General features: G+C 45.3%; 1 protein-coding gene across 1 annotated transcript in view; it reads right to left on the bottom strand.

Annotated features, from left to right (window-relative positions):
- Positions 1-4,517: 4,517 nt before the first annotated feature.
- The window catches only part of LOC141198712 (uncharacterized), a 35,988-nt gene continuing 12,784 nt past the window's right edge, over positions 4,518-27,721 (bottom strand). Inside the window, exons 2-7 of the mRNA XM_073663129.1 lie at positions 17,180-17,328; positions 16,946-17,050; positions 16,740-16,863; positions 16,559-16,656; positions 16,272-16,362; positions 4,518-7,845 (exon numbers count right to left, since the gene is read on the bottom strand). Of these exons, the coding sequence (XP_073519230.1) occupies positions 6,497-7,845; positions 16,272-16,362; positions 16,559-16,656; positions 16,740-16,863; positions 16,946-17,050; positions 17,180-17,257 (1,845 nt within the window). The 5' untranslated portion in view covers positions 17,258-17,328 and the 3' untranslated portion in view covers positions 4,518-6,496. The remainder of the gene's footprint in view (positions 7,846-16,271; positions 16,363-16,558; positions 16,657-16,739; positions 16,864-16,945; positions 17,051-17,179; positions 17,329-27,721) is intronic.

Here is a 27,721-nt window from a genome sequence, read left to right as displayed (position 1 = left end):
CACTCGCATGGTCCGAGTGCTGTGCGTGCGTTTTTTTTCACGCACTCATTGACTTGCATTGGCGAGTCTCGTCTGAGATACGCGGCAAATCGCAGCATGCTGTGAATCAGCCCGATTTCAGCTCAGAAAAAAAATTGCAGATGAGATGTCATTCATTCATTAACATTGGTCCGAGTGCAATTCAATTTTTTATTGCTCTTTCCCAACTAAAGCAGAGAAGGAAAGCGCACGGTGGATCTGGGCTGTGATGTGCGGTGAAACCCCGACCACAGCCCATCACTCAAGGAGGAGTGCGTCACTTGCTCACGCCTGACTGCAGCCGGAACTTGACGTGACATCAGCGGATACCGGAGCCGGCTGCAGCCGGGGTCACGTGATGGCTGGTGAGCGGCTAGCAATAGCGCCGCTCACAGGCAATAAAGAACAAGCAAGGTATTTACAAAAAAAACTTGTTGGCACAATTTAAATCCATGGGGGCATTGTTAATAGTAGTGGACAACCTCTTTAAGGATTGGAGGGAGGTCGAAATGTATCTTTTGGTAGATAGTGATTGGGCGAAAAGAGTTGCTAACCGCAGATGTAGGAAGGCTGCTGTCTTTAGGGTGGGGGATTTTGTGTGGTTGTTCTCAAAAAATCTGCGCTTAAAGATCACATATAGAAAGTTTGCACCTAAAATTGTAGGTCCTTATAAAATTATTACAATTTTAAATTCTGTGACAGTTAAGTTGCAACTTCCTATTGCCTGGAAAACCAATAATTCTTTCGATTCTTCTCTTTTAAAAAAATTTGAGGGGACCTCAAGACATAATTGAGGTGGATTTGGAAGGGTATTGGGAGTATGAAGTAAGGCGAATTCTTGGTTCCAGGTGGGTCAGGTCTGCATTATCTCGTCAAGTGGAAAGATTATGGTCCTTAAGATTATTCCTAAGTTAATTTGGGGTGTTATAGATAAATATACAGTTATATGAAAAAGTTTGGGCACCCCTATTAATCTTAAGCTTAATGTTTTATAAAAATTGGTGTTTTTGCAACAGCTATTTCAGTTTGATATATGTAATAACTGTTGGACACAGTAATGTTTCTGCCTTGAAATGAGGTTTATTGTACTAACAGAAAATGTGCAATCTGCATTCAAACAAATTTGACAGGTGCATAAGTATGGGCACCCTTATTTTCTTGTTTTAAATACTCCTACCTACTTTTTACTGACGTACTAAAGCACTTTTTTTGGTTTTGTAACCTCATTTAGCTTTGAACTTCATAGCCAGGTGTATGCAATCATGAGAAAAGCTACTTAAAGTGGCCACTTGCAAGTTGTTCTCATGTTTGAATCTCCTCTGAAGAGTGGCATCATGGGCTCCTCAAAACAACTGTCAACAACTATGTTGTCATCATTTTTTTTTTCTTTACTTTTGAAAAAACCCCAACCCTAGCCCCAACCCTAACCCTAGCCCATCCTAACCCTAGAGTTTATTTTTTTACACCATTCCTCGTGCGGTATAAGTGATTAGACGACTTTATTCTTCGGGTCGGTGCGATTACAGCAATATCAGATTCATAGCGGGTTTTTATGACTGACAGCTGTCACACACTAAAAGACACTTTTTTTGCAAAGACTAGTGTTGGCATCACCATATTTTGAGAGCTATAATTTTTCCATATTTTGGCCGACAGTCATGTGATGGCTTTTTTTTTGCGGGACTAGTTGACGTTTTTATTGGTACCATTTTCGGGCACATGACATTTTTTGATCGCTTTCTATTCTGATTTTTGGGAGGCAGAATAAAAAAAAACAACAATTCAGGAATTGTTTTTTTGCTTTTTTTTTATGCCGTTCTGCATGTGGTAAAATTGATAATGCAGCGTTATTCTTCGGGTCAGTGCATTTACAGCGGTATCGCATTTATATAGTTTTTTATGTTTTGGCGCTTTTACACAAAAACGATTTTATAGAAAAAATTATTTGTTTGCATCGCTTTATTCTGAGAGCTATAACTTTTTTATTTTTCGGCTGATGGAGCTGTATTGTGGCTTGTTTTTTGCGGGACAAGATGACGTTTTTAGCGGTACCATTTTTATTTACATTCGTCTTTTTGATCGCGTGTTATTCCATTTTTTGTTTGGCGGTATGATGATAAAGCATTGTTTTTTTGCTTCGGTTTTTTTTTTTTTACCGTGTTCACTAAAGGGGTTAACTAGTGGGACAGTTTTATAGGTCAGGTCGTTCCGGACGCGGCGATACCAAATATGTGTACTTTTATTGGTTTTTTTTTTTTTTCATAATAAATAAATATTATGGGTTCAATATATTTTTAGGGGATTATTTTTTTTATATTTTTACAATTTTTTTTATTTTTTACTTTTCTACCTTTTTTTTTTACTTTTACACATTGTCCCACTATGGGACTTTCACTTTTTGCAGCCTGATCGGCTGCATGGCATAGAGAGCAGCAGCTCCCTTTGTCATGCAGCCTGTCAGCGCTGCACACAGGGGAGACATTACTTTGGTCGCGCACTGCGCATGACCAAAGTAACGTCCTGCCTCCTGGTGACCCGGATGTTGTCATGACGACATCGGGTTGTCATGGCAACATCCGGAAGTCGCCACAGACATCGCTGGACGCCGGCAGGAGAGGTGAGTGTAACGATCACCTCCCCCCTTGCCACCAGCATTGCGGGGGTTAATGTGCCGGGAGCGGTGCAGGACCACTCCCAGCACCGGGAGTCAGCTGTGATAATCAGCTGACACCCGGCGGCGAATGCCCCGCACCGCTTGTGTGCGGGCGGGATCGCTTCGCGCGTGATAATACGTAGCTGGCCCAATAGGCCCAGGGCACAGCTACGTACTATTACTGACATGGTCGGAAAGGGGTTAAGAATTGCAGACAATACAAAATGCCCTCCTCCTGTTCGTACCACATTGTACCAATAACCTCATAATGATCAAACATCCACATACTATGTGGAACATGGAATTATGGAAAATCCCTAATGATTATTGACTAACATATTAATCTGATAAATTGAACTTGCTAATGATCTTTATTTCTTTTAGGGAAATTACAGAATAACAAAAGATAAGTGACTATTCTGATTGACCTTTGAACCTTAAGTGCAAGACGGACTTAATTGATTTAATTGAGAGTCAGCTTGACTTAATTGTTTACATATTAAAATGACTCATTAGCGACAGATGTCAGCCATAATTATGAGATAAGGCAATGAGGTAATGTGTGGAAAGGTCCCTGATTTTTCCTATAAAAAGCCTATTTGAGACACTGCTCAGTGTTCATTTGTGATTTCTCCGACCGTATAGATCCTATATACAATTTGGCGGCAGACAACTAAGACGAGAACACACACATTTTGTGTGCCCCTAACGGGGATCTTCATGCGATCAGATAGACAGATTATTGGGTGGGGCTGGGGAAAACCCAGCAGTCATGGTACACATTGGTACCAATGACAAAGTTAGAGGGAGGTGAAAGGTCTTTAAAAATGATTACAGGGAATTAGGAGAGAAGCTGAAGTACAGGTGGTGTTTTCAGAAATACTGCTGATTCCACTACGTCACTAGAAAGTCAGCGGGAACTTAAGGAGATAATTGTCAGGAAGAAAGGGTTTAGGTTCATGGAGAACTGGGCTGACTTCTCTGTCGGCTACAGGCTGCACCTCATTGTGGAGAATGCAGATGTGCTGGGGAAAAAAATGGTCAGATGGATGGAGGAGCTTTCAAACTAGAATCTGGGGGAGAGAGGTTAGCCGTGCAAATAAGGAGGTAGAATAGACAGAGAGTGAGACATTCAAGGAAAGTAAGGAGGAAAGTAACAGTAATAAATGTGCTAATAGTATTAAATGTCTGCAGGCAAATGAAAGAAGTCTTGAAAACAAAATGAATGAATCAGAGACTCTTAGGTCAGCCACAGATTACAGAAACCTGGTTGGATGAAAGCCATGACTTGGGAGTCAAACATAGAGGGTTACACTACATTCAAACGGATAGGAAAGAAAAATAGGTAGACGGGTGTGTATTTTCGTTAAAACCAACTTAAAACCTCAAGCTCAATGACGACATGGGGGGCAGCTTCGACAATGTACAGCACACATGCCCAACTCTTGGTGATTATATTTGACCCACGACACCAGAACCACCACACCTATGTGGGGCTATTATTGTGAATGGAGGACTTTGTGGGGCCCATTATTCTGTATGGAGGACTATGTGGGGCCCATTATACTGTATACTGGTTGGTCCACAACTTTATCCAAGTTTTTCATTTCGGCCCTCTGCATGTTTTGACCTTTACATCTCTGATGTAAAATCAGTATGGGTAATGTACATGGAATGGCAATAATGGAAAGCTGCTAACTGGACTTTGCTAGAAGCCTCCTAATATAGCTGAACACGTAGAGGATGATATGCTGCAACAAATTAAAAAAGCAACAAAAACAAGTCATGGTCAAAAGTGTTGGCTCCCTTGAAATTGTCCCAGAAATGAAGTAATTCTCCCAGAAAATTATTGCAATTACATGTTTTATTATACACGTTTATTTCCTTAGCGTGTATTGAAACAGCACAAGAAAACAGAGAAAAAAAAGGCAAATTGAACATAATTTCACACAAAACCACATAAAATAGGTCGGACAAAATTATTGACACCTTGCCAAAATTGTGGGTAAACAACTTTGTTTCAAGCATGTGAAGCTTGTTCAAACGCAATTGTGGCAAGTAACAGGTGTGGGCAATATGAAAATCACAACTAAAACCAGATAAAAAAGGGAGAAGTTGATTCAATCTTTTCATTGTGTGCATATGTGTGCCACACTAAGCATGGAGAAAACAGAAAAAGAAGAAGAGAAGTGTCTGAGGACTTGAGAACCAAAATTGTTGAAAAATATCAATAATTTCAAGGTTATAAGTCCATCTTTTGAGATCCGGATGTTCCTCTGTCCAACTTGCGCAACATAATCAATAAATTTACAACACATACAGTCAAATATGGTGGCGCTTCAAAGATGTTTTTGGGTTGTTTTGCTGCCTTTGGTCAGGTACCTTGATCATGTGCAAGGCATCATGAAATCTGAAGATTAGCAAAGAATTTTGGGGCACAATGTAGTGCCTAGTGTCAGAAAGCTGGGTTTGCGTGCTAGGTCATGGGTCTTCCAGCATGACAATGACCCCAAACATACAGAACTTCAAGAAGCACCCAGAAAATGGATGTAAACAAAGTCCTGGACAGTTCTGACCAGCAATGAATCCGGATCTAAATCCCATTGAACACCTGTGTAGAGATCTTAAAATTGCTGTTTGGAGAAAAATATAAAAATCTGAAAGTCCTCAGTGGTTGATACCATCTTTTCAGTTAGCCATTAGTCAGTAAGCTTTTGAGACTACTCTGGTCTCTTCATCAGACAAAGTATAACACAAAATCTGAAGAGTCACATATTTATACACAACAGGGCACAGGAATAATGCAATAGATAAGATAAGAGACTTGAAGCAGAACTATCAGCATGGGAGAGGGAGAAGCAGTTTGTAGAAATGTTTGGCCAGAAGTAGATCTATTCTTTTTTCTTTTATTGTGTGGCGATGAGAATTCATCCTTGTTTTAAATTTTTGCCCTGTCTCCTCTACATACAGACCCCCAGTTGGACATTTGGTATATATAATTAAGTAACTACATTAGTTGTGATGCAGCTGAAAGTACCTGGAATCTTGTAATCCTGATGTGAGTTGGGAATCTTTATCTTGTCCATGGTCATTATAAATGGACGGGTTTTACATATACAGTTGGCGAGAATGAATTTTATAAGTTTCACCACAAAGGTGAAACTATCCTCCCGGTCAGTTTGCTTTCCCTCCCAGTACCTTTTCATTCTAACAATGTTAGGTTTCTGGGAGATTATACTTGTTCCTTTTATTTTTGGTTAGCTTGCCTTCTTTGCCCTATATGAATGTGTTTTTGTTTCGCACTCAGGGTTTTCGTATTTTACTTCATACTTTCCTTTTCCCTTGTTGATAGTGTGTTTCTGCCTCCCCTCTGGTTCCTCAGGAGGTGTGAGAAATTCCTCAATGGCTTATTAGTTAGTTAGGTGTGTGGTGGCGTTTTTAGTTGTGCAGCTAGGGCCTTTCTTGTCTCTACAGAGACTAGTTGGGTGTAGTTGCGGCATTCTCCCCTGTGTGGATTCTCCGATGGTTATCAAGATGCGCTTTCTGGTTAAAACATTTCCCACATTCTCGACATGAAAAAGGCTTCTCCCCTGTGTGAGTTTTGTGATGTTTGGTAAGAGTTGATTTCTCTGTAAAACATTTCCCACATTCTGAACAGGAAAATGGCTTTTCTCCTGTGTGAGTTTTGTGATGTTTGGTAGGAGTTGATTTCTCTGTAAAACATTTCCCACATTCTGAACAGGAAAATGGCTTTTCTCCTGTGTGAGTTCTCTGATGGTTGATAAGAGTAGATTTCTCTGTAAAATATTTCCCACATTCTGAACATTAAAAAGGCTTCTTCCCTGTGTGAGTTCTTTGATGTTTATAAAGATATGATTTGTGTCCAAAACATTTTCCACAATCTGAGCATGAAAAAGGTTTCTCCTCTGTGTGGGTTCTCTGGTGCTTAAGAAAACTAGATTTCTGGTTAAAACATTTCCCACATTCTGAACATGGAAAAGGCTTCTCCCCTGTGTGAGTTCTCTGATGGTTGATAAGAGTTGATTTCTCGGAAAAAGATTTCCCACATTCTGAACAGGAAAATGGCTTCTCTCCTGTGTGAGTTCTCTGATGGCTGATAAGAGTTGATTTCTCTGTAAAATATTTCCCACATTCTGAACAGGAAAATGGCTTCTCCTCTGTGTGGTTTCTCTGGTGCTTAACAAAACTAGATTTCTGGTTAAAACATTTTCCACATTCTGAACATGGAAAAGGCTTCTCCCCTGTGTGAGTTCTCTGATGTATATTAAGATTTGATTTCCTTGTAAAACATTTTCCACATTCTGAACATGAAAATGGCTTCTCCCCTGTGTGAGTTCTCTGATGGTTGATAAGAGTTGATTTCTCTATAAAACATTTCCCACATTCTGAACAGGAAAATGGCTTCTCTCCTGTGTGAGTTCTCTGATGGCTGATAAGAGTTGATTTCTCTGTAAAACATTTCCCACATTCTGAACAGGAAAATGGCTTCTCTCCTGTGTGAGTTCTCTGATGGTTGATAAGAGTTGATTTCTTTGTAAAATATTTCCCACATTCTGAACAGGAAAATGGCTTCTTCTCTGTGTGGTTTCTCTGGTGCTTAAGAAAACTAGATTTCTGGTTAAAACATTTTCCACATTCTGAACATGGAAAAGGCTTCTCCCCTGTGTGCTTTCTCTGATGTATAATAAGATTTGATTTCTGGTTAAAACATTTTCCACATTCTGAACAAGAAAAAGGCTTCTCCCCTGTGTGAGTTCTCTGATGTATATTAAGATATGATTTCTGTACAAAACATTTCCCACACTTGGAACAAGAAAATCTATTCTTTGCTGTGTGAATTTTTTGAGGTTTAAGAAAAGACTTTTTGGGAGGAAAACTATTTCTATATTCTGAACGTGAAAATGTCTTCTTTGCATTAGAAGCAGTTTGTTTTTTAGTGCTTATTTTGTGACTTTGATTTCCCTTAGTAATCGGTAATGAATCAGAAGACAGGACCTGTTTCAAAGGATCAGATGACAGATCTTTGCTGTGAAGGGATGATGGTATATCTGGAGTAATGGCATTCACTTCAATTGTATCCTGTGGGATCTCAAGATCATCTGATTTGAAAATTGAAGGTGTCAGGTGTCCCTCTGATCTCCTGGTACAGTCATCTGCCAAGAATAAAACCAATTATTATTTTTTAATAAAAATCCTTGAATTTTATATTTGAACATTTCTACTTAAACTGTCCATAAAAAGGCAAGTTATATAAAAAAAAATTCACTTATTCACCAGGACAATGACTGTCTAATAGAAAACCTCATAGCATGAACCAGTAGAGCGTGGTGTCCAACTGTTTTTCATTCTGTCTCCCAAATATGGAATAAAAAGCCAACAATGTTATGTAAGTGATAATAATACCAATAAAAACTTCTATTCGTCTCACAAAAAACAAGCCACCACTCAGGTCCATCATCTGTCAATGGAATAACAGAGGTTTCCACATTATTAGTGTCTCAAAGGCTCTTGAAAAGCAACATGGCTTCCATAAACCAATCCAGCAATAGCTGCACTCCCAAAGTCAGATCTCCCCCTCGCTTCTGAGCTTTGCAGTATTTGACATTACCATAGTGAGAAGAACCCTGTTAATTTACGTTGTGTGTCTCCTGGAGAACAATCTGGGCACTATGTGTTGGGTAATAAAATAGTATATTTGCACTTTTCACTCTCCAACATCCACTGCGTGATAATTTCTGGAAAGTGACTGTGGAGTCAAAATAGTCACTTCTCCTATAGATTAATTCACTGAGGGTTATAATTTCCAAAATGGAGTCACTTTATGGGGATTTCTACTGCTCTGGTTTTCTGCCATTTTGTCATATTAGGGCTTCTGCAAAAGGTGTGTGTTACGGGTCCGGGTGGTGGAACCTCTGTGCCACGGTGCAAGGAGGGACCCAGAGGGGCGTAACTAAGTATCAATTCGAACCGACCCCGGTCGGACGGCGGCTAACGACTCCGTGACCAGGGAAGATCCGGGCAGAGGGACCAGGTGCTACTCTGGGGACGACCTTGTAAGAGAGCAGGTGGCTCCCACGGGTCAGATGGCTGGAACTGACCGGTATGACGGATGGACACAGCAAGCAGGCAGAAGTCTCTGGTTAACTGACAGGTGGTCACGGTATGTGACAGCAGAGCAAGTAGTAGTCTCTAGGTTTACCAGGCAGGTGGTCACAGCAAGTGACGGCAGAGCCTCCAGGTAGGCTAGCAGGAAAAAGGCGGGTGCTCCCAGGTGAGCGGGCTGACAGACACAGCAGGTAACAGGCAGGTAACAGGTGAGCGCTCCAGGTGAGCAGGCTGGCAGGCTCGGCAGGTAACGGGCAGATAACAGGCTGGCAGGCAGGACGAGGAGTCAGGCTAGCAGCGGGACCTGAGGGCTGAAGCAGAGATAAGAAACTGTGCAACAACTTTTGCTCGGGCACCTCCATCTTGGAGGAGGTACCTTAACTATTGGAGGTCCTCCGGTTATTGGCCGGGGACTCTTTAGGACGGCGCGCGCGGCCCCTTTAAGAGAGGGGAAGCGCGCGCACCCTAAGCACAGTGCCCAGGAGAGAACGCGCGCAGGCCGCAGCCGGAAGAGGAGCGCAGGAGGATGCCGTGCGGGGAGAGGGGAGGTGAGAGGGACGGCGTTTCTGCCTGGCAGGAGGCAGAGACACTGATGCTACAGTATCCCCCCCCCCTTTATGCCCTCTATTTTTTAGGCTGGCAAGAAATTTTTCAAGGAGAAGCGGGGCGTGGATGTTCTCCCTGGGTTCCCAAGTGCTCTCCTCTGGGTCAAACCCCTTCCAATCCACCAGAAAAAAGGTTCACCCTCTTACCCTCTTGGTGGCCAGAATATTCTCTACCTCAAAAACGTCCTCAGCAGCAAACGGAGCAGGAGGAGTACCTGAATCATTGGAGAAAGAGTTAAAGACAGCAGGTTTGAGGAGAGATACGTGGAAGGAGTTGGGAATGCGTAGGGTGGGTGGAAGCTTCAACTTGTAGGCCACTGTATTGATCTGTTTAAGGACCTGAAATGGACCGATGAACCGAGGGCCCAGCTTGTAGGAGGGTATTTTGAGCCGCACATGTTTGGAAGAGAGCCAAACCTTGTCTCCCGGACGGAATTGAGGCGGATCCAGACGTCTTTTGTCAGCAAATCTCTTTATCCGCTCAGAAGACTGAAGAAGTGCGCACCTAGTATTCTCCCAAATAGTGGAAAAGTCACTGACCAGGGACTCCGCAGCAGGGTTGTCCACAGAAGCGGAGACGGGAAACGGAATCCGGGGTTGTTGGCCATAGACGATAAAGAACGGGGACTTGGAAGTGGATTCGCTCTCATGATTGTTATAAAAGAATTTGGCCCATGGCAGGAGGTCCACCCAATCAGAATGGTGGGCATTGACAAAGTGCCGGAGGTAGCTGGTAAGGATCTGGTTGATCCGCTCTACTTGACCATTGGACTGAGGGTGGTAAGCGGAGGAGAAATCCAGGTTGACATCCAGCAGCTTACAGGTAGCTCTCCAGAAGCGTGAGGTGAACTGAACCCCTCGATCCGACACGATGTGGAGGGTTAGGCCATGGAGACAAAAGATATGGTGAAGGAAGTCTTTAGCTAGCTCAGATGCAGACGGGAGACCAGGCAGAGGAATGAAGTGGGCCATTTTAGAAAAGCGGTCCGCGACCACCCAAATGACTGTACAACCGGCAGAAACAAGGAGATCGGTAATAAAGTCTATAGCGATATGTTGCCACGGGGCAGCAGGTACGGGAAGAGGCAGGAGATGACCGGCTGGTAAATGTCTGGGAACTTTGTTGCAGGCACAAGATGAACAGGCTGAGACGAAGTCTACCACATCCTTACGCAGGGTAGGCCACCAGTAATGCCTTGTAATGAACTGGAAGGTCTTCTTTTGGCCAGCATGGCCAGCTAGTTTAGAAGAATGGCCCCAGCGAAGAACCTTCTCACGGTCTGGAACCGCTACAAATGTTTACTGGGTGGAAGACGAGTTACATCCAAGGGGGCCACATTTATCACCTTGGAGGGATCGATGATGTGCATAGGCTCCTCCTCTTGATCGGAGGACAGGAAGGATTGGGACAAGGCATCGGCTTTGACATTCTTGTCCGCCGGGCGGAAATGCAGGATGAAGTCGAAGCGGGCAAAAAACAAAGACCACCGGGCCTGACGCGGATTGAGTCTTTGGGCATGCCAGATTTTTGTGATCCGTATAGATGATCACCGGGTATAGAGCCCCCTCAAGCAGGTAACGCCACTCCTCCAGCGCCAATTTGACGGCTAGCAATTCTCGGTCTCCTATGGAGTAGTTGCGCTCAGATGAGAAGATTTTGGAGAAGAAGCCGCAGATTACCATTCTCCTGGAATAAGATTTTTGGGTGAGCACCGCCCCGGCTCCGGAAGAGGAAGCACCAACCTTCAGGTAGAATTGTTTATTACAGTCCGGACGGTGCAGTACAGGGGCAGAGGAGAAGGCTTGCTTTAAGGAAAGGAAGGCCTCTTCGGCTTCGGGCGACCATATCTTGGGATTTGCTCCCTTACGGGTGAGCGCAGATATGGGGGCCGTCCGGGACGAGAAGTGGGGAATGAAGAGACAATAGTAGTTGGCGAAGCCCAAGAATCGCTGAATCGCCTTCAACCCCTCCAGACGGGGCCACTTTAGGACAGCAGAGAGTTTCTCGGGATCCATTCGCAAGCCTGTCTGGGAGATAACATAGCCTAGGAATGGAAGAGAGGTCTGTTCGAAGAGGCACTTCTCATATTTAGCATAGAGGTGGTTCTGCCTGAGCCTAAGCAGGACCTGACGAACATCCCTCCGGTGTGTGGGAAGATCCGGAGAGAAGACCAAGATGTCATCCAGGTATACCACCATGCAGGAGTAAAGAAGATCACGGAAGATGTCGTTGACCAGTTCTTGGAAGACGACGGGAGCATTGCAGAGACCGAAGGGCATCACACGGTACTCATAGTGACCGTCCCGGGTATTGAATGCCGTCTTCCATTTGTCTCCTTGCCGGAATACGGACCAGGTTATATGCTCCACGTAGATCCAGCTTGGAAAAGATCCTGGCGCCTTTAAGGCGATCAAACAACTCGGAGATGAGTGGCAGGGGGTATTTATTCTTTACCGCGATCTGATTGAGTCCTCTATAGTCAATACAGGGGCGTAGCGAGCCATCCTTTTTTTTGACAAAGAAGAATCTGGCTCCAGCCGGGGAGGTAGACTTCCGGATGAATCCCCTAGCCAGATTCTCTTCAATGTACTCAGACATGGCCCGGGTTTCGGCCGCAGACAACGGGTAAATACGGCCACAGGGTGGAGTGGCGCCAGGTACCAGGTCGATCGGGCAATCATATGGCCTATGAGGTGGCAAAGTCTCTGCTTCCTTTTTACCGAAGACGTCAGCATAGGGCCAAAAAGGAGCCAGAAGACCGGGTAAATTAGCTGGGGTAGGTGGTGGACGAACCGGAACCAGGCAGGTCTTGTGGCAGTCCGGCCCCCACCGGAGTACTTCACCGGATTGCCAGTTCAACACGGGTTCATGTGTCTGGAGCCAAGGCAGGCCTAGCAATAGGGAGTGAGAGAGTCTGGGTAGCACATGGAAGGAGATTTCCTCAGAGTGCAGCATTCCCACCTGCAGGGTTATGGGTTCCGTGACGAGCAAGATGGTCACCGGAAGGAGTCATCCATCCACGGAGGCGACTGACAATGGTTCAGCCAGAGACTTGGTGGGAATACGGTATTTCTCAACCAGGGACTGGGAAATGAGGTTTCCAGCAGCTCGAGAATCCAGGTGGGTGAGTTCAAAGTGACGGTTCCCTCCCCAGGAGATAGAGACAGGCAAACTCAGGGATGGAGAGGGCTTACTTTTGTCTAGGGCGACCTCTCCGAGCGGTCCTAGACACTGGAGTTTCCCGGCCTCTCCAGGCAGGAACGGATCAGGTGCTCCTTATTGCCACAATAGAAACAGCTCCCCTCGGCTCGGCGTGACTCTTGGCGAGATTTGACCATCTTGGTCTGGTCGATCTGCATGGGCTCGGGTGAGTGCGCCCGGGGTGTGACCGAAGAGGAGACAGGTCTCTGGAAAGTAGGAGCAAGGCGGGGAAACCCTCTCTCACGGGTGGTCTCCTTGGTGCGTTCTTGAAACCCGATGTCAATCCGGGTAGCCAGCGACAACAGGTCATCCAGGGTGGTAGGAATGTCCCGACCGGCGAGCTCGTCTTTAATCCGACCGGAAAGGCCCTCCCAGAAGACGGACACCAGGGCCTCGTTATCCCAGGCAAGCTCAGAAGCGAGGGTGCGGAACCGTATGGCATATTGGCCCACGGTGAGACTCCCTTGGCGGAGACGTAGCAGAGAGGAGGCTGATGAGGTCTTACGTTCCGGTTCATCGAAGACTTTCCGGAAAGCAGTGAGGAAAGACGATAGGTCGGACACCAGGGGATCCCCTCTCTCCCACAGGGGATTTAGCCAAGCCAGTGCCTCCCCAGTGAGATGGGACATGATGAATGCCACTTTGGCCCGGTCGGAGATAAACTGATGTGCCAAGAGTTCAACGTGCAGGGTACACTGGTTTATGAAACCTCGAGCCAAGGCAGGGTCTCCACCAAAACGAGGCGGTGCAGAAAGCCGGGGACCGGGGCCGGATACCATGGTATTGGTGGGCAGTGGAGCTGCCGGGGTGCGAGTCGTGCAACTAGAGGCGGGTCCTGGTGGAGCAGTCAGTGTGTCCAGGCGGGAGTTGACATTCCGCAGGTGGTTCAGGATGGATTCCTGTTTGGATCTCTGACGGGAGACTTTGTGGTATAGGTCAGAGAGCGAGGGAGCTTGGGTGCCACCGGGTTCCATGGCCCGAGCAAACTGTTACGGGTCCGGGTGGTGGAACCTCTGTGCCGCGGTGCAAGGAGGGACCCAGAGGGGCGTAACTAAGTATCAACCCGAACCGACCCTGGTCGGACGGCGGCTAACGACTCCGTGACCAGGGAGGATCCGGGCAGAGGGACCAGGTGCTACTCTGGGGACGACCTTGTAAGAGAGCAAGTGGCTCCCACGGGTCAGATGGCTGGAACTGACCGGTATGACGGATGGACACAGCAAGCAGGCAGAAGTCTCTGGTTAACTGACAGGTGGTCACGGTATGTGACAGCAGAGCAAGTAGTAGTCTCTAGGTTTACCAGGCAGGTGGTCACAGCAAATGACGGCAGAGCCTCCAGGTAGGGTAGCAGGAAACAGGCGGGTGCTCTCAGGTGAGTGGGCAGACAGACAAGGCAGGTAACAGGTGGGCGCTCCCAGGTGAGCGGGCTGACGGACACAGCAGGTAACAGGCGGGTGCTCCCAGGTGAGCGGGCTGACAGACACAGCAGGTAACAGGCAGGTAACAGGTGAGAGCTCCAGGTGAGCAGGCTGGCAGGCTCGGCAGGTAACGGGCAGATAACAGGCTGGCAGGCAGGAGGAGGAGTCAGGCTAGCAGCGGGAACTGAGGGCTGAAGCAGAGATAAGAAACTGTGCAACAACTTTTGCTCGGACACCTCCATTTTGGAGGAGGTGCCTTAAATACGGGAGGTCCTCCGGTTATTGGCCGGGGACTCCTTAGGACGGCGCGCGGGGCCCCTTTAAGAGAGGGGGAGCGCGCGCGCCCTAAGCACAGTGCCCGGGAGAGAACGTGCGCCGGCCGCAGCAGGAAGAGGAGCGCAGGAGGACGCCGCGCGGGGAGCGGGGAGGTGAGAGGGACGGCGTCTCTGCCAGTCAGGAGGCAGAGACGCCGATGCTACAGTGTGTCCTATCTCGTCTGGGGCATGTCCTTCTCCTCCTGCTTCGACTTGTGTGACGTCTGCTTTTGTCACCAGGAGCCGCCTTATTCATTCAGCAGGCAGCGCTGGTGATGGAAGAGACGTCAGAACCAGAAGCTCTGGAAGGCACAGGCTCTGCGCAGCCACTAAGATTAGGGTTGCTGGGACCTGTAGTACCATCCAGTCTGGCAGTATGGGTGTGTGTGCTGTCCAGCTGAAGTAATCTGCTCCCTGCTTCAGCCATTTGGAGAGCACCACACCCTACTAAAGCTGGAAGCATATTTTCGGAAGCTGCCAGATACAGCCTTGTTCTCCTCTGGTTCAGTCCTCTGTGCTCAGCTCCCGGCTTGTGTATTTGTCTCCTGTTGTGATCCCGGCCCGTTTACTGACTACTCTTGTGTCTTCTGATTTTGTATTTTCTCTGCCCTCCTGGTTCTGACCCGGCTACCTGACTATTCTTCTTCCCATCTCACACCACATAACAGCAGGTAACACCGTGGCTCAAGCCTAGGGGTCTCTGTGTAAGTCCAGATCCATGTAGAGGGGTTAAAGGGTGATGAGCAAAGTAATTTGTGAAATCGGTAAACGGAGTAGATAAGACAAGTCTGTTTGTGGTAGCCATCTTTTGAGCTGCCAGGTGACCATGAACAGTGTCCCCAATACATTGTGTCTGAAAACTATTCCAGCAAAATCTGCATTCCTAATAGCTAAATGTCGCTCCTTCCCTTCTTAACCTGCCATGTGCCCAGACAGTAGTGTACAACCGTATATAGGGTATTGTCAGACTTAGGAGAAGTTGGAAAATAATTTGTAAGGTCCATTTGTTTTCTAATATCTTTTGTGAAGAATTTCAAAGTTATCACCACATAAAGTGACACATGTTAGATTAGAAGAATGGGTCTGATTAGGAACACAAAACTGTCTGCGGGAAGGAGTAGAGAAAGTATTAGCGCCCCCATTTCAGGAGAGATTGTGCAGTAATCTGAATTCCTTAGGATTGAAAACATAATGAAATTTATGACGCGGAGTGAATACATGATACCAGGGCTCGAGCCAACACATCTCCTGCAGGCGGGAATAAATGTATATTACAGCCATCAGCCACGCACAGCTTAGAGATATATCATGGCACAGGTGTAATGTTATTTATGTACGTTATCGCAATCCTATTTGAAGTTAGTTGGTTTTAAAATAAATTGAACAGTCAGGATAAAGGGGAGGTCTGTTGTTATTGGACAGAAATTCACACTTGGCCTCACTGCACATTTAATGTTGTAGATCATAAATGTGAAGTTTGGTCATAAAGACTGGACCTGGTCTTGTAGGGACCATATGAGCACATTCAGCAGCACAGAAGGGAGATTCATCCAATAAGATATCAGGGTTCTAGGAAGCCAACAACATCATTACTCTCCGCTTTCCCTAAGAGGTCCATCACAATATTTTTCTTCATGTGATTTTCTAATTTGTCAGCAAAATCTACGTTCGCTGTCATTTAGCTTTGTAGTTTACAGATCTGGGCAGGTAACGGTCAGCATCATCTAATCCCAGGGGGTAAGTTCTATAGAAAAGGGCTTTCACAATTTGCCAAAGTAATTTGAACATTTTCAGATGGAGGAGAATGTTGTGGTCTAGAGGCAAAATGGTGCTCACACGATTGTGATACGGCCGGACTACACCACTGATAAAGGAGCCACAGCCGGTGACTGAGAAGAATCTGTGACTTCTCTACATTTAGTGGTTACTACTCACCTGGGTAGTCATATGTAGGAATCTCCTCTTTACACCGCTCATCACCCCTTACATATGTCTCTGTAGTATTAATATGGGTCAGATCTTCAACCTGAAACAAATATTATAAAAGTCACAGACAGATGGAGAAGTCCCATCTATGATCAGCTCTAATCCAGCCATCTCCACCGTTCTCATAACACAAGTATAAAACATAATAATGGTGGATAAAACAAGACTGAATACAAAACCTTTACAGCCGTCTACACATCATAGGGGAGATCTCATGACACCTTCTCTCCATCTACCTGATGATCCTGAGGAACATTGGGATCTTCTTGTTTACAGTCCTGTGGAAGAAGAGGACATGGACATCTCTCTGGTGTTGTCCTCTTACTGGATAGATCTGGAGGAAACACATACAGGGACTGAATTCATTCTTTACATACAGATAATTATAGTCCGTGTGTATTTAGTCCTGTCTATTACCTGGTGATGTGTGGGGCTGGTGAACCTCCATCATGAAGTCCCTGTACAGATCTTTGTGTCCTTCTAAATACTCCCACTCCTCCATGGAGAAATAGACGGCGACATCCTGACACCTTATAGGAACCTGACACATACAATGATACCGTCATCCCCCGATCCCTTCATAGTGTTACGGTTTAATGTCCCAGCATTCCCAGCAGTATCACCTCTCCAGTCAGCAGCTCAATCATCTTGTAGGCGAGTTCTAGGATCTTCTGGTCATTGATGTCCTCATGTATCAGGGGGTGAGGTGGAGGCCCCGTGATTAATCTCTGGTTATGGAGATACACATTCATAAATCTCACTACAGACATTTCCAGAGTCCTCACCTCTCCAGTTCTGTCCATCTGTTATTCCCATAGATAAGAATGATGTAATGTGACGTCATCAGAATCTCTCACCTCTCCAGTAATACGGAAGAGGATCTCTAGGGTGAGGTGTAATATCCTCTCCGCCATCTTGTCTCTGTCCATATCCATCTTTGATGGGTAAATCAGGAAAATTCTCTTCTATAGAAGATCTTCACTGAGGGATCTGATATTGTAGAGACCTGAATGAGAAGAAGATAAGTTGATGGAACATCAGAAATAACCTGTGTAATAATACATCTATTGGAGATAATGAGGGGAAACATATGAGGAGATTTATTATTTTACAGTATTTAGTTTTCTTCTTTACATCTAGTAATAAAACCTATATATTTTAGGCCACAGACAACGAGCAGTTTCTTCCTCGGAGTCTGCAGCTGAATACGTTTCTCATAGACTCATCTTCCATAACGCTAATTCTCACCTAATTCTCTGACACTGGAATTGACATTGAGAATAACCTCGGCACTCAATGGTTCTTATAGAAAATTTTTTTTTAATGCAGTCCAAAAGCAAAAGTAAACGTTTCGGTCGATCTGACCTTAATCAAGAACTATTGGAAATAGGACAAAGAACAAAACAATAAATAAAAGAATAATAATAAATAATAAAATAAAAAAGCATATACAAATGGATCATAGCGCAATAACATGATAATATCTCTTGTTTAACCTGAACAATAAACATGCTGTCAAACAGTGTATAATATTTCGTCAAACCCCATTAATGCGGATACAACATCATAGTATAGAGCAAGTATATATACAAATTGAAGAGAGGTGACACCTACTAGACTGCTGGATGGTGTTCAAAGGTAGGAATTCAAAAGTCTGGAAATATGGTGACACTGGTTGCTTGGGTCTGCAGAAAGGAGCAGAGAGTGGCAGACTCAGAGTTAACCGCTGAGAGGGACTGTGGAGGCAGAGATACACAGAATAGAGCTGGACGTAGCATACCTGTGACCCCTAGTTCCTGGTTATAAAGTGGTGCTGCACGTAGTGGTTTAGAGGAACGCGGTGTCCACCGCTAGTTCCTGGTACTGTGCGCGTTGTCAGGGGCAGGATGGTATCTAAAGGCGGGGGGGCGGGAATAGTGAGGGTGGCTGACCAATCCCGCAGTGCTGTGTAGTGTGAACTCCGGAAGTGCACGTGTGACGTCACCGGAAGGGACGCGCTGCTCCCAAGAAGCTGTGCGTTCCACAGGCCGGTGTAAATGCATTGCAGTGAGCCGGAAGTTTGAGTGCAAAGGAGAGAGAACGTGCGTTCCACCAGTATAGAGCATAAGACCCCATGGGCATGAGCCAGAGCCTTTGTTGGAGTGGAGAAGGATCCAGGAGAGGGGACAAGAGGAATAATCTGCAACAAAGGAGACAATATTTGAGTAGGATATGGAGATCAAAGCATGTATATTATTGACCTATTCAAATTGAAGACCACATTTCCAAACATAAAATACATTTCAACATAGGGTCACATAAGATCCCTGGGTGACAAGTTTCTCTATACCAATTGTTCAATGAGAACCAAATTCCAAACATAAAAAAACCTTATATAAACGCCAGTAGGTCATAGTCCCTATTAAGGCCTTTCGGCTCTAAGGACTGTAATTCATGAATCCAGAAGGCTTCTCTACGTTTGAGAAGGCTCACTTGGTCGCCCCCCTCTGACGTGGTGTCAAAACTTGTTCCAATACCTGGTACTTGAATTGAGAAATACTATGTCCTGCCGTGATAAAGTGTTGGGGAATGGGTAACATTAGGTTTTTGCACAGAATTGTGGACTTCTGCTTTGAAATCCTATCCCTTATGGGCTGTGTTATCTCCCCCACATAGATTCGGCCGCATGGTCATTTAATAAGATATACCACATATGAACTGTCACATGTAAAGTACCCTTTGATGTTGTACATCTTGCCAGTTTGTGGGTGATGAACAATGCTACCCTGTGGACATTGTTGCATTGACGACATTGGAATGTGCCCATTTGGGATTCTGCAAGAACGGTTGTGCGGGACCTTGGTACGCTACGCCCAAATCGGCACGTACCAGAGAGTCTTTAATATTGGTTGCTCTCTTAAAACACGGTAGGAAGGGTTGATGGAACGCAGGGATCGTGGGATAGCCGGTTTGTAAGATGCTCCTGTGTTTCCTAATGGTTTTATGCAAGATGAGGCTAAGGGGTCGAACGTATGAACGAAGGGGATTCTGTCCTTAGTGTTTGGAAGATCAGTTCTGGAATTACACGCCTAGGGATGCAAGAAGCTAGGTGGATAGCCTCATTCAGTGAATTTGGTCGACATTTCTTGTAACCTCTGACTGCAGATAGTTTCACTGGACACTATCCGTTTGACCCTCTGAAATTGTGATGTAGGTATAGATTTCTTCATCAACCTTGGATGATTGCTAGAAAAGTGTAATAGGCCATTGCAATCGGTCGGCTTGGAATGGAGGTCAGTTGTTAGGTGGCCCTGTGTATCCTTGATCACCATGGTATCAAGGAAACTAACCCGGCTTGAATCATATGTCATGGTAAAGCTCAAATCTGTCCATGCGGAGTTCAGTGTGGAGAAAAAACTCTAAGGATTCCAAGGGACCCCCCCATATGCAAAAGATGTCTTCTATTAAACGTTTCCAGAGAATGCAATGTTCTTGAAAAAGTGGATTAGAGTAGACCACCTGACTCTTGAAGGCTGCCATGTAGCTCCTTGGGCAGTTCCTTTGAGCTCAGGATTCTCATTTGGTCTGACATGCACTGTGAGCTGTGAGGTCTTATATAGACAGGTGTGTGCCTTTCCAAATCAAGTCCTATCAGTTTAATTAAACACAGTTGAACTCCAATGAAGAAGTAGAACCATCTCAAGGAGGATCACAAGGAAATGGACAGTATGTGACTTAAATATGAGTGTCTGAGCAAAGGGTCTGAATACTTATGACCATGTGATATTTCAGTTTTTCTTTTTTAATAAATTTGCAAAAATTTCTACATTTCTGTTTTTTTCAGTCAAGATGGGGTGCAGAGTGTACTTTAATGAGAAAAAAATGAACTTTTTAGAATTTACCAAATGGCTGCAATGAAACAAAGAGTGAAAAAATTTAAAGGGGTCTGAATACTTTCCATACCCACTGTATAAACAGGAACTAGGGGTCACAGTTATGCTACGTCCAGCTCTGTTCGGTCTATCTCTGCCTCCACAGTCCCTCTCAGCTGATAACTCTGAGTCTGCCATTCTCTGCTCTTTTCTGCAGACCCAAGTAACCAGTGTCACCATATCTCCACACTTTTGAATTCCTACCTTTGAATATCATCCAGCAGTCTAGTAGGTGTCACCTCTCTTCAATTTGTATATATACTTGCTCTATACTATGATGTTGTATCCGCATTAATGGGGTTTGATGAAGTATTATACACTGTTTGACAGCATGTTTATTGCTCAGGTTAAACAAGAGATATTATCATGTTATTTCGCTATGATCCATTTGTATATGCTTTCTTATTTTATTATTTATTATTATTTTTTCATTTATTGTTTTGTTCTTTGTGCTATTTCCAACAGTTACTGATGAAGGTCAAATCGACCAAAACGTTTACTTTTGTTTTTGGACTGCATTAAAACAAAAAAAAAATTCTATAAGAACCATTGAGTGTTTAGGTTATTCTCAGTTACAGTATGGATTTGGACCCAACTCGAGCACCTCTGTCCGGTAGTGCAGCGGTTATTTTCTTATCCTGCTGCGCCTGTATGCTTGCACATCGCAGTGATATGTCATCACTGACCTTTTTATATAATGCGGATGAGACATCTACCATTCTCGCAAAAACCAGCATACCAAGTGACTTCCTAAGGGTCCCACCTAAGGAAACCAGAGGCCGGGACGTGGAAAGGCAACACCGACATCTGATCAACATAGAGCAGCACTGTGAAACTCTAACAAAATACCTAAGGGTCCAAAGGATCCCTAGGGGGCTTAGAGTGCCAATACGTCCCACCTTGTTTTCCGATCAATCGGATTACTGTACCAAATTTGAACTGATTTTGAATAAGTGTTCATTTGATTTGATGACGCCAACAGTCGATTTTTTACATAAGGCTATCAACTCAACGAAGGACCAAATCAAAAACATCGAGTCACGACTCTCCTCTACAGTCAGCACTGAAGAATTGACAACCCTCTAGGGTAAGATCAAAGACAACACTGACCGCCATCGGAGAGACACTGAGGCAAGGAAACGAAGAAAGTTCTTAAGAGATACAGAGGATTACGATCTGAACAGAGTTTACCGATGTCAGGACAGATCTTTCTCTGGGAGAAATCCTAATCGATTCAACAGATCATTCACCGAGCTTTCCTCTTCCAGATCGGAACTAGACAGGTGAGACCCATATGTCTCTTCTTCTCATTTTTTAGGACAACCAAGGCGACGTCAAACAACAAGAAGAAGACGAGAAGAGGCGGAAAACATGAGAGGCAACACCGACTTCATCAGGGTGACTCGGTCCCAGGCGCAGGCCCCTGGTGGTAAATATTTCCTCTTATACACTTAGCACTGCCCAGCTATCAGTACTACAAAAAGGTCTCTCCTTTTGTTCAGTTAATAGATACAATACCTTTAACTTGGATATAGAACTGCAGCGGTTTTACCGCTCTTTACGCCTGAAAGCACATTTCGCTCAAACTGAAATGTCCGGCGTTAATGACTCTAGTAGCATCCATCCCAATCCAGCTATAGCCATCACATCCAGTAGTTTGGGCCTCCGCACAAAAGGCTCCTACAGACCACCCATGCCCTTGAAACGTTTATCAGCTTTGTGGACACTGCTTTTTAGGAATTATGCTCCAAAGTTGACAGGGGTAAACTACACTATGAACCCAATTTGTCCTCCCTTGATCAACAGGCTTTGAGAAGTCTCAAAGAGGACAAAAATTTGGTCATAAAACCAGCCGACAAGGGAGGAGCAATTGTGGTCATGAATAAGTGTGACCAGGGCCGGCTCCAGGTTTTTCTGGGCCCCGGGCGAAAGAGTCTCAGTGGGCCCCTTTAACACATACCACGATTCATGATGCAGAGATACGGCAGAGAAATATATATATATATAATAGTACAATGCAAAGATTTCACTTCTTACATTACATGAGTGATATCTATTGTAAATTCCACAATAGCTCAGAAACCGGTGAATCGCTCCACACAGAATACTGGCCCCCATATAAGGCTCCATACGGAATACTGGCCCCCATATAACGCTTCATACGGAATACTGGCCCCCATATAAGGCCCCATAAGGAATACTGGCCCCCATATAAGGCCCCATGCGGAATACTGGCCCCCATATAAGGCTCCATACGGAATACTGGCCCCCATATAAGGCTCCATACGGAATACTGGCCCCCGTATAAGGCCCCATACGGAATACTGGCCCCCATATAAGGCCCCATACGGAATACTGGCCCCCATATAAGGCCCCATACGGAATACTGGCCCCCATATAAGGCCCCATACGGAATACTGGCCCCCATATAAGGCTCCATACGGAATACTGGCCCCCATATAAGGCTCCATACGGAATACTGGCCCCCATATAAGGCTCCATACGGAATACTGGCCTCCATACGGAATACTGGCCCCCATATAAGGCTCCATACAGAATACTGGCCCCCATATAACGCTCCATACAGGATACTGGTCCCCTTATAAAGCTCCATACAGGATACTGGCCCCCATATAACGCTCCATACAGGATACTGGTCCCCTTATAAAACTCCATACAGGATACTGGCCCCCATATAACGCTCCATACAGGATACCGGTCCCCTTATAACGCTCCATACAGGATACCGGTCCCCTTATAACGCTCCATACAGGATACTGGCCCCCATATAATGCTGCATGCAGGCTGTTACCCCCCACATAATGCCCCATACAGGCTGTCCCCCCCCTTATAATGCTCCATGCAGGCTGTTGCCCCCCACATAATGCCCCATACAGGCCCCCCCCTTTTAATGCTCCATGCAGGCTGTTCCCCCCTACATAATGCACTATGCAGGCTGCCCCCCCCCCTTTATAATGCCCCATGCAGGCTGTTCCCCACCTTATAATGCCCCATGCAGGATGTCACCCCCCCTCTTTATAATGCCCCATGCAGGATGTCCCCCCTCTCTTTATAATGCCCCATGCAGGATTCCCCCCCCCTCTTTATAATGCCCCATGCAGGATGTCCCCCCCTCTCTTTATAATGCCCCATGCAGGATGTCACCCCCCCTCTTTATAATGCCCCATGCAGGATGCCCCCCCCTCTCTTTATAATGCTCCATGGAGGATGCCCCCCCCCCTCTTTATACTGCCCCATGCCTCCATACATTAAAAAAAAAATCAAATACTCACCTCCCTTCTCCTCACCTGCTACCTGCTACCTGCTGCCCGCTGCTCGGGTCCGAACTCCAGCGTTGTCGGCGTTGTCCCGCTCAGCGCTCCCTGTGACGGCTCAGGGGAGGGCGCGGTGTAAAGAAGTCACCGCACCCTCTGACCTGAGACGTCACAGGGAGCGCAGAGCAGGAAGACAGCTGATCTGCGGAGGCACGGGGAGAGGTAAGTATCCAGCTGCCGGGGCCTTGAGCAAGCGGCGGAGAAGGGCGGGCGCTGACACCGCTCTCCTCCGCCCATAGCCCAGCGGGTTGCGCGACCGCCAGTGGGCCCCTCTGCCTGCTCAGGGCCCCGGCACTTGCCCGGGTGCTGACGCCGGCCCTGAGTGTGACTATGTCAGGGAAATAGAGCGTCAATTTAGTGCCCAGACTACACATCGCTGATTGCCCCATGATCCCCTGCCCCAATACAGCACTTTAATATCTTCAGTCATTAACCACTTCATTATGGCGGTAGTCATTGAAATTAAAACAGGTGAATTCCTTTCAAAGAAACATTCTATTACACCGCTTTTTTACGTCTTGCCTAAGATTCACAAAAGTGTAACAGATCCATCGGGGAGGCCGATTGTGGCCTCCACAGAGACACTTCTATCCCCATTGTCTATTTTCCTTGAAAAAGTCCTTACGCCCCTCATTCAACAGAGTCCATATTTCCTACTGGACACAGGAGCTTTCCTCTCTATACTCACTGAACTCAAACAAGGTCCCAACTAGGGCTATCCTAGTCTCTTTTGATGTAAAAAATCCATATACATCTATTCTCCATGACCAAGGAATCAGGACAGTATAGAATCTTCTCATTGAGTCACACACGGATCGACAGGTAGTTGATCTGTGCAATGAATTACTCACTTTGGTTCTTACCAATAATTATTTCTTGTTCCAGGACACCTACTGTATTACCTCCAAGTTAAGGACACTGCGATGGGCTCTATTGTGGCCCCCCCATATGCAAATTGATACATGTCAGCCTTCGAGAGTCAGGTGGTCTACTTTAATCCACTTTTTCAAGAACATTCCATTCTCTGGAAACGTTTCATAGACAACATCTTTTGCATATGGGGGGGTCCCTTGGAATCCTTAGAGGTTTTTCTCCACACTGAACTCCGCATGGCCAGATTTGAGCTTCACCATGACATATGATTCAAGCCGTGTCAGTTTCCTTGATACCATGGTGATCAAGGATACATAGGGCCACCTAACAACTGACATCTATTCCAAGCCCACCGATTGCAATGGCCTATTACACTTTTCTAGCAATCATCCAAGGTTGATGAAGAAATCTATACCTACATCACAATTTCAGAGGGTCAAACGGATAGTGTCCAGTGAAACTATCTGCAGTCAGAGGTTACAAGAAATGTCGACCAGATTAACTGAACGAGGCTATCCACCTAGCTTCTTGCATCCCTAGGCGTCGAATTCCAGAACTGATCGTCCAAACACTAAGGACAGAATCCCCTTCGTTCACACGTTCCACCCCTTCACCTACATCTTACATAAAACCATTAGGAAACACAGGAACATCTTACAAACCGGCTATACCACGATCCCTGCATTCCAACAACCCTTCCTACCGTGTTTTAAGAGAGCAGCCAATATTAGAGACTCTCTGGTACGTGCCGATTTGGGCGCAGCGCACCAAGGTCTCGCACAACGGTTATTGCACAATCCCAAAATGGGCACATTCCCATGTCTCCAATGTCGTCAATACAACAATGTCCTCAGGGGTAGCATTGTTCATCACTCACAAACTGGCAAGATATACAATATCAAAGGATACTTTACATGTGACAGTTCATATGTGGTATATCTTATTAAATGACCATGCGGCCGAATCTATGTGAGGGAGACGACACAGCCCATAAGGGATAGGATTTCAAAGCACAAGTCCACAATTCTGTGCAAAAACCTAATGTTACCCGTTCCTCAACAATTTATCACGGCAGGACATAGTATTTCTCAAGTCAAATACCAGGTATTGGAACAAGTTTTTAAACCACGTCGGGGGGGCGACCGAGTGAGCCTTCTCAAACGTAGAGAAGCCTACTGGATTCATGAATTACAGTCCCTAGAGCCGAAAGGCCTTAATAGGGACTATGACCTACTGGCCTTTATACAAGGTTTTTTTTTATGTTTGGAGTTGGGTTCTCATTGAACAATTGGTATAGAGAAACTTGTCACCAAGGGATCTTATGTGACCCGATGTTGAAATGTATTTTACGTTTGGAAATGTGGTCTTCAATTTGAATAGGTCAATAATATACATGTTTTGTTCTCCATATCCTACTCATATATTGTCTCCTTTATTGCAGATTATTCCTCTCTGGCACACTCTTGTCCCCTCTCCTGGATCAGGCTCATGCCCATTGGGTCTTATGTTCTATACTGGTGAAACGCATGTTCTCTCTCCCTCAAACTTCCGACTCACTGAAATGCATTTACACTGGCCTGCGGAACGCACAGCTTCTTGGGAGCAGCGAGTCACTTCCAGTGACGACACACGTGCACTTCCGGAGTTCACACTACACAGCCCTGTGGGATTGGCGGCAATTGGTCAGCCACCCTCACTATTCAAGCCCCCCCGCCTTTAGATACCATCCTGCCCCTGACAACGCGCACAGTACCAGGAACTAGCGGTGGACACCGCGTTCCTCTAAGCCACTACGTGCAGTACCAACTTATAACCAGGAACTAGGGGTCACAGGTATGCTACGTCCAGCTCTATTCTGGGTATCTCTGCCTCTACAGTCCCTCTCAGCGGTTAACTCTGAGTCTGCCACTCTCTGCTCCTTTCTGCAGACCCAAGCAACCAGTGTCACCATATTTCCAGACTTTTGAATTCCTACCTTTGAACACCATCCAGCAGTCTAGTAGGTGTCACCTCTCTTCAATTTGTATATATACTTGCTCTATACTATGATGTTGTATCCGCATTAATGGGGTTTGACGAAATATTATACACTGTTTGACAGCATGTTTATTGTTCATGTTAAACAAGAGATATCATGTTATTGTGCTATGATCCATTTGTATATGCTTTTTTATTTTATTATGTATTATTATTCATTTATTTATTGTTTTGTTCTTTGTGCTATTTCCAACAGTTACTGATGAAGGTCAGATTGACCGAAACGTTTACTTTTGTTTTTGGACTGCATTAAAAAAACATTTTTCTATAAGAACCATTGAGTGCCGAGGTTATTCTCAGTTACAGTACAGGTTTGGACCAAACTCGAGCACCTCTGTCCGGTAGTGCAGCGGTTATTATCTTATACTGTCATTGACATTAGCAATTCTGCAGGAGATATTTATTTCACGTGACATGAGAAACAACTACTTCATGATGAGGCAACATCTTCTACTACGGCTATAAAACCATATTTGACCACAGTCCGTCACTGACTACATCTCCACCGGCCGTCTATATGAATGTTTCCCATCTTCACCGGACTGTCATCTTCTATCACGTTAGATCTCATGTCTGATTCACACACAGAAGTTTGAGGCTTTTATAAAAGCTGTTTTGTTTGCACAAACACGGCAGACAGAAATGATTTGATACTAAAGCCTACATGTATAGTGTATTATGGGGTTTATTTCTGGCCTTAGGCTTTCCTATATTACAAGAAAAACCCCAGAAAAAAGGAGATATTAAAATGTTTGAAGAGACAATTTGCCCCAACAATTCTTGTAAAAAAAAAAAACATGCAAAAATCAGAAGACACATTTTGTCCTCTTTTAACACGTTAAACATTTGTTTTTGGTTTTATATGAACTGTTTTGGGCACCAGAACATAGATGTACATCACAGGGATAAAATCCCTGGCAGTTTAACCACTTGCTCCTGCAAAAAGCAAACATGGCATCTAAGAAGGTGTGACAGAGTTCGGGTGAATGCCCTTCCTCCCCAAGTACTCGATAGTAGGGGGCTGACTAGTTCCTATAATACTGAAATGCCTAATAATGGTGTCTGGGCCTGCAATGTATGAAAGTCTATTAGGCCGGGCCAGAGGCAGCGTTCCAAAAGTTACCTTTTAACGACCCCATAAACATTTGACTACAGTTGCATGGAAGCACTGATTTTGGGGGTTTTGGTTGGCTATAGGGGGCCTCCCTACAGTCAGTCATACAAACCACAGGAAAGCTGGAAT

This window comes from Phyllobates terribilis, unplaced genomic scaffold (genome assembly GCF_046119375.1).
Source record: "Phyllobates terribilis strain yellow unplaced genomic scaffold, ASM4611937v1 Scaffold_99__1_contigs__length_5935540, whole genome shotgun sequence".
Lineage (NCBI taxonomy): Eukaryota > Metazoa > Chordata > Amphibia > Anura > Dendrobatidae > Phyllobates > Phyllobates terribilis.
The sequence above is the reverse complement of the archived record's forward strand: the minus strand, read 5'-3'. Positions and strand labels throughout refer to the sequence as shown.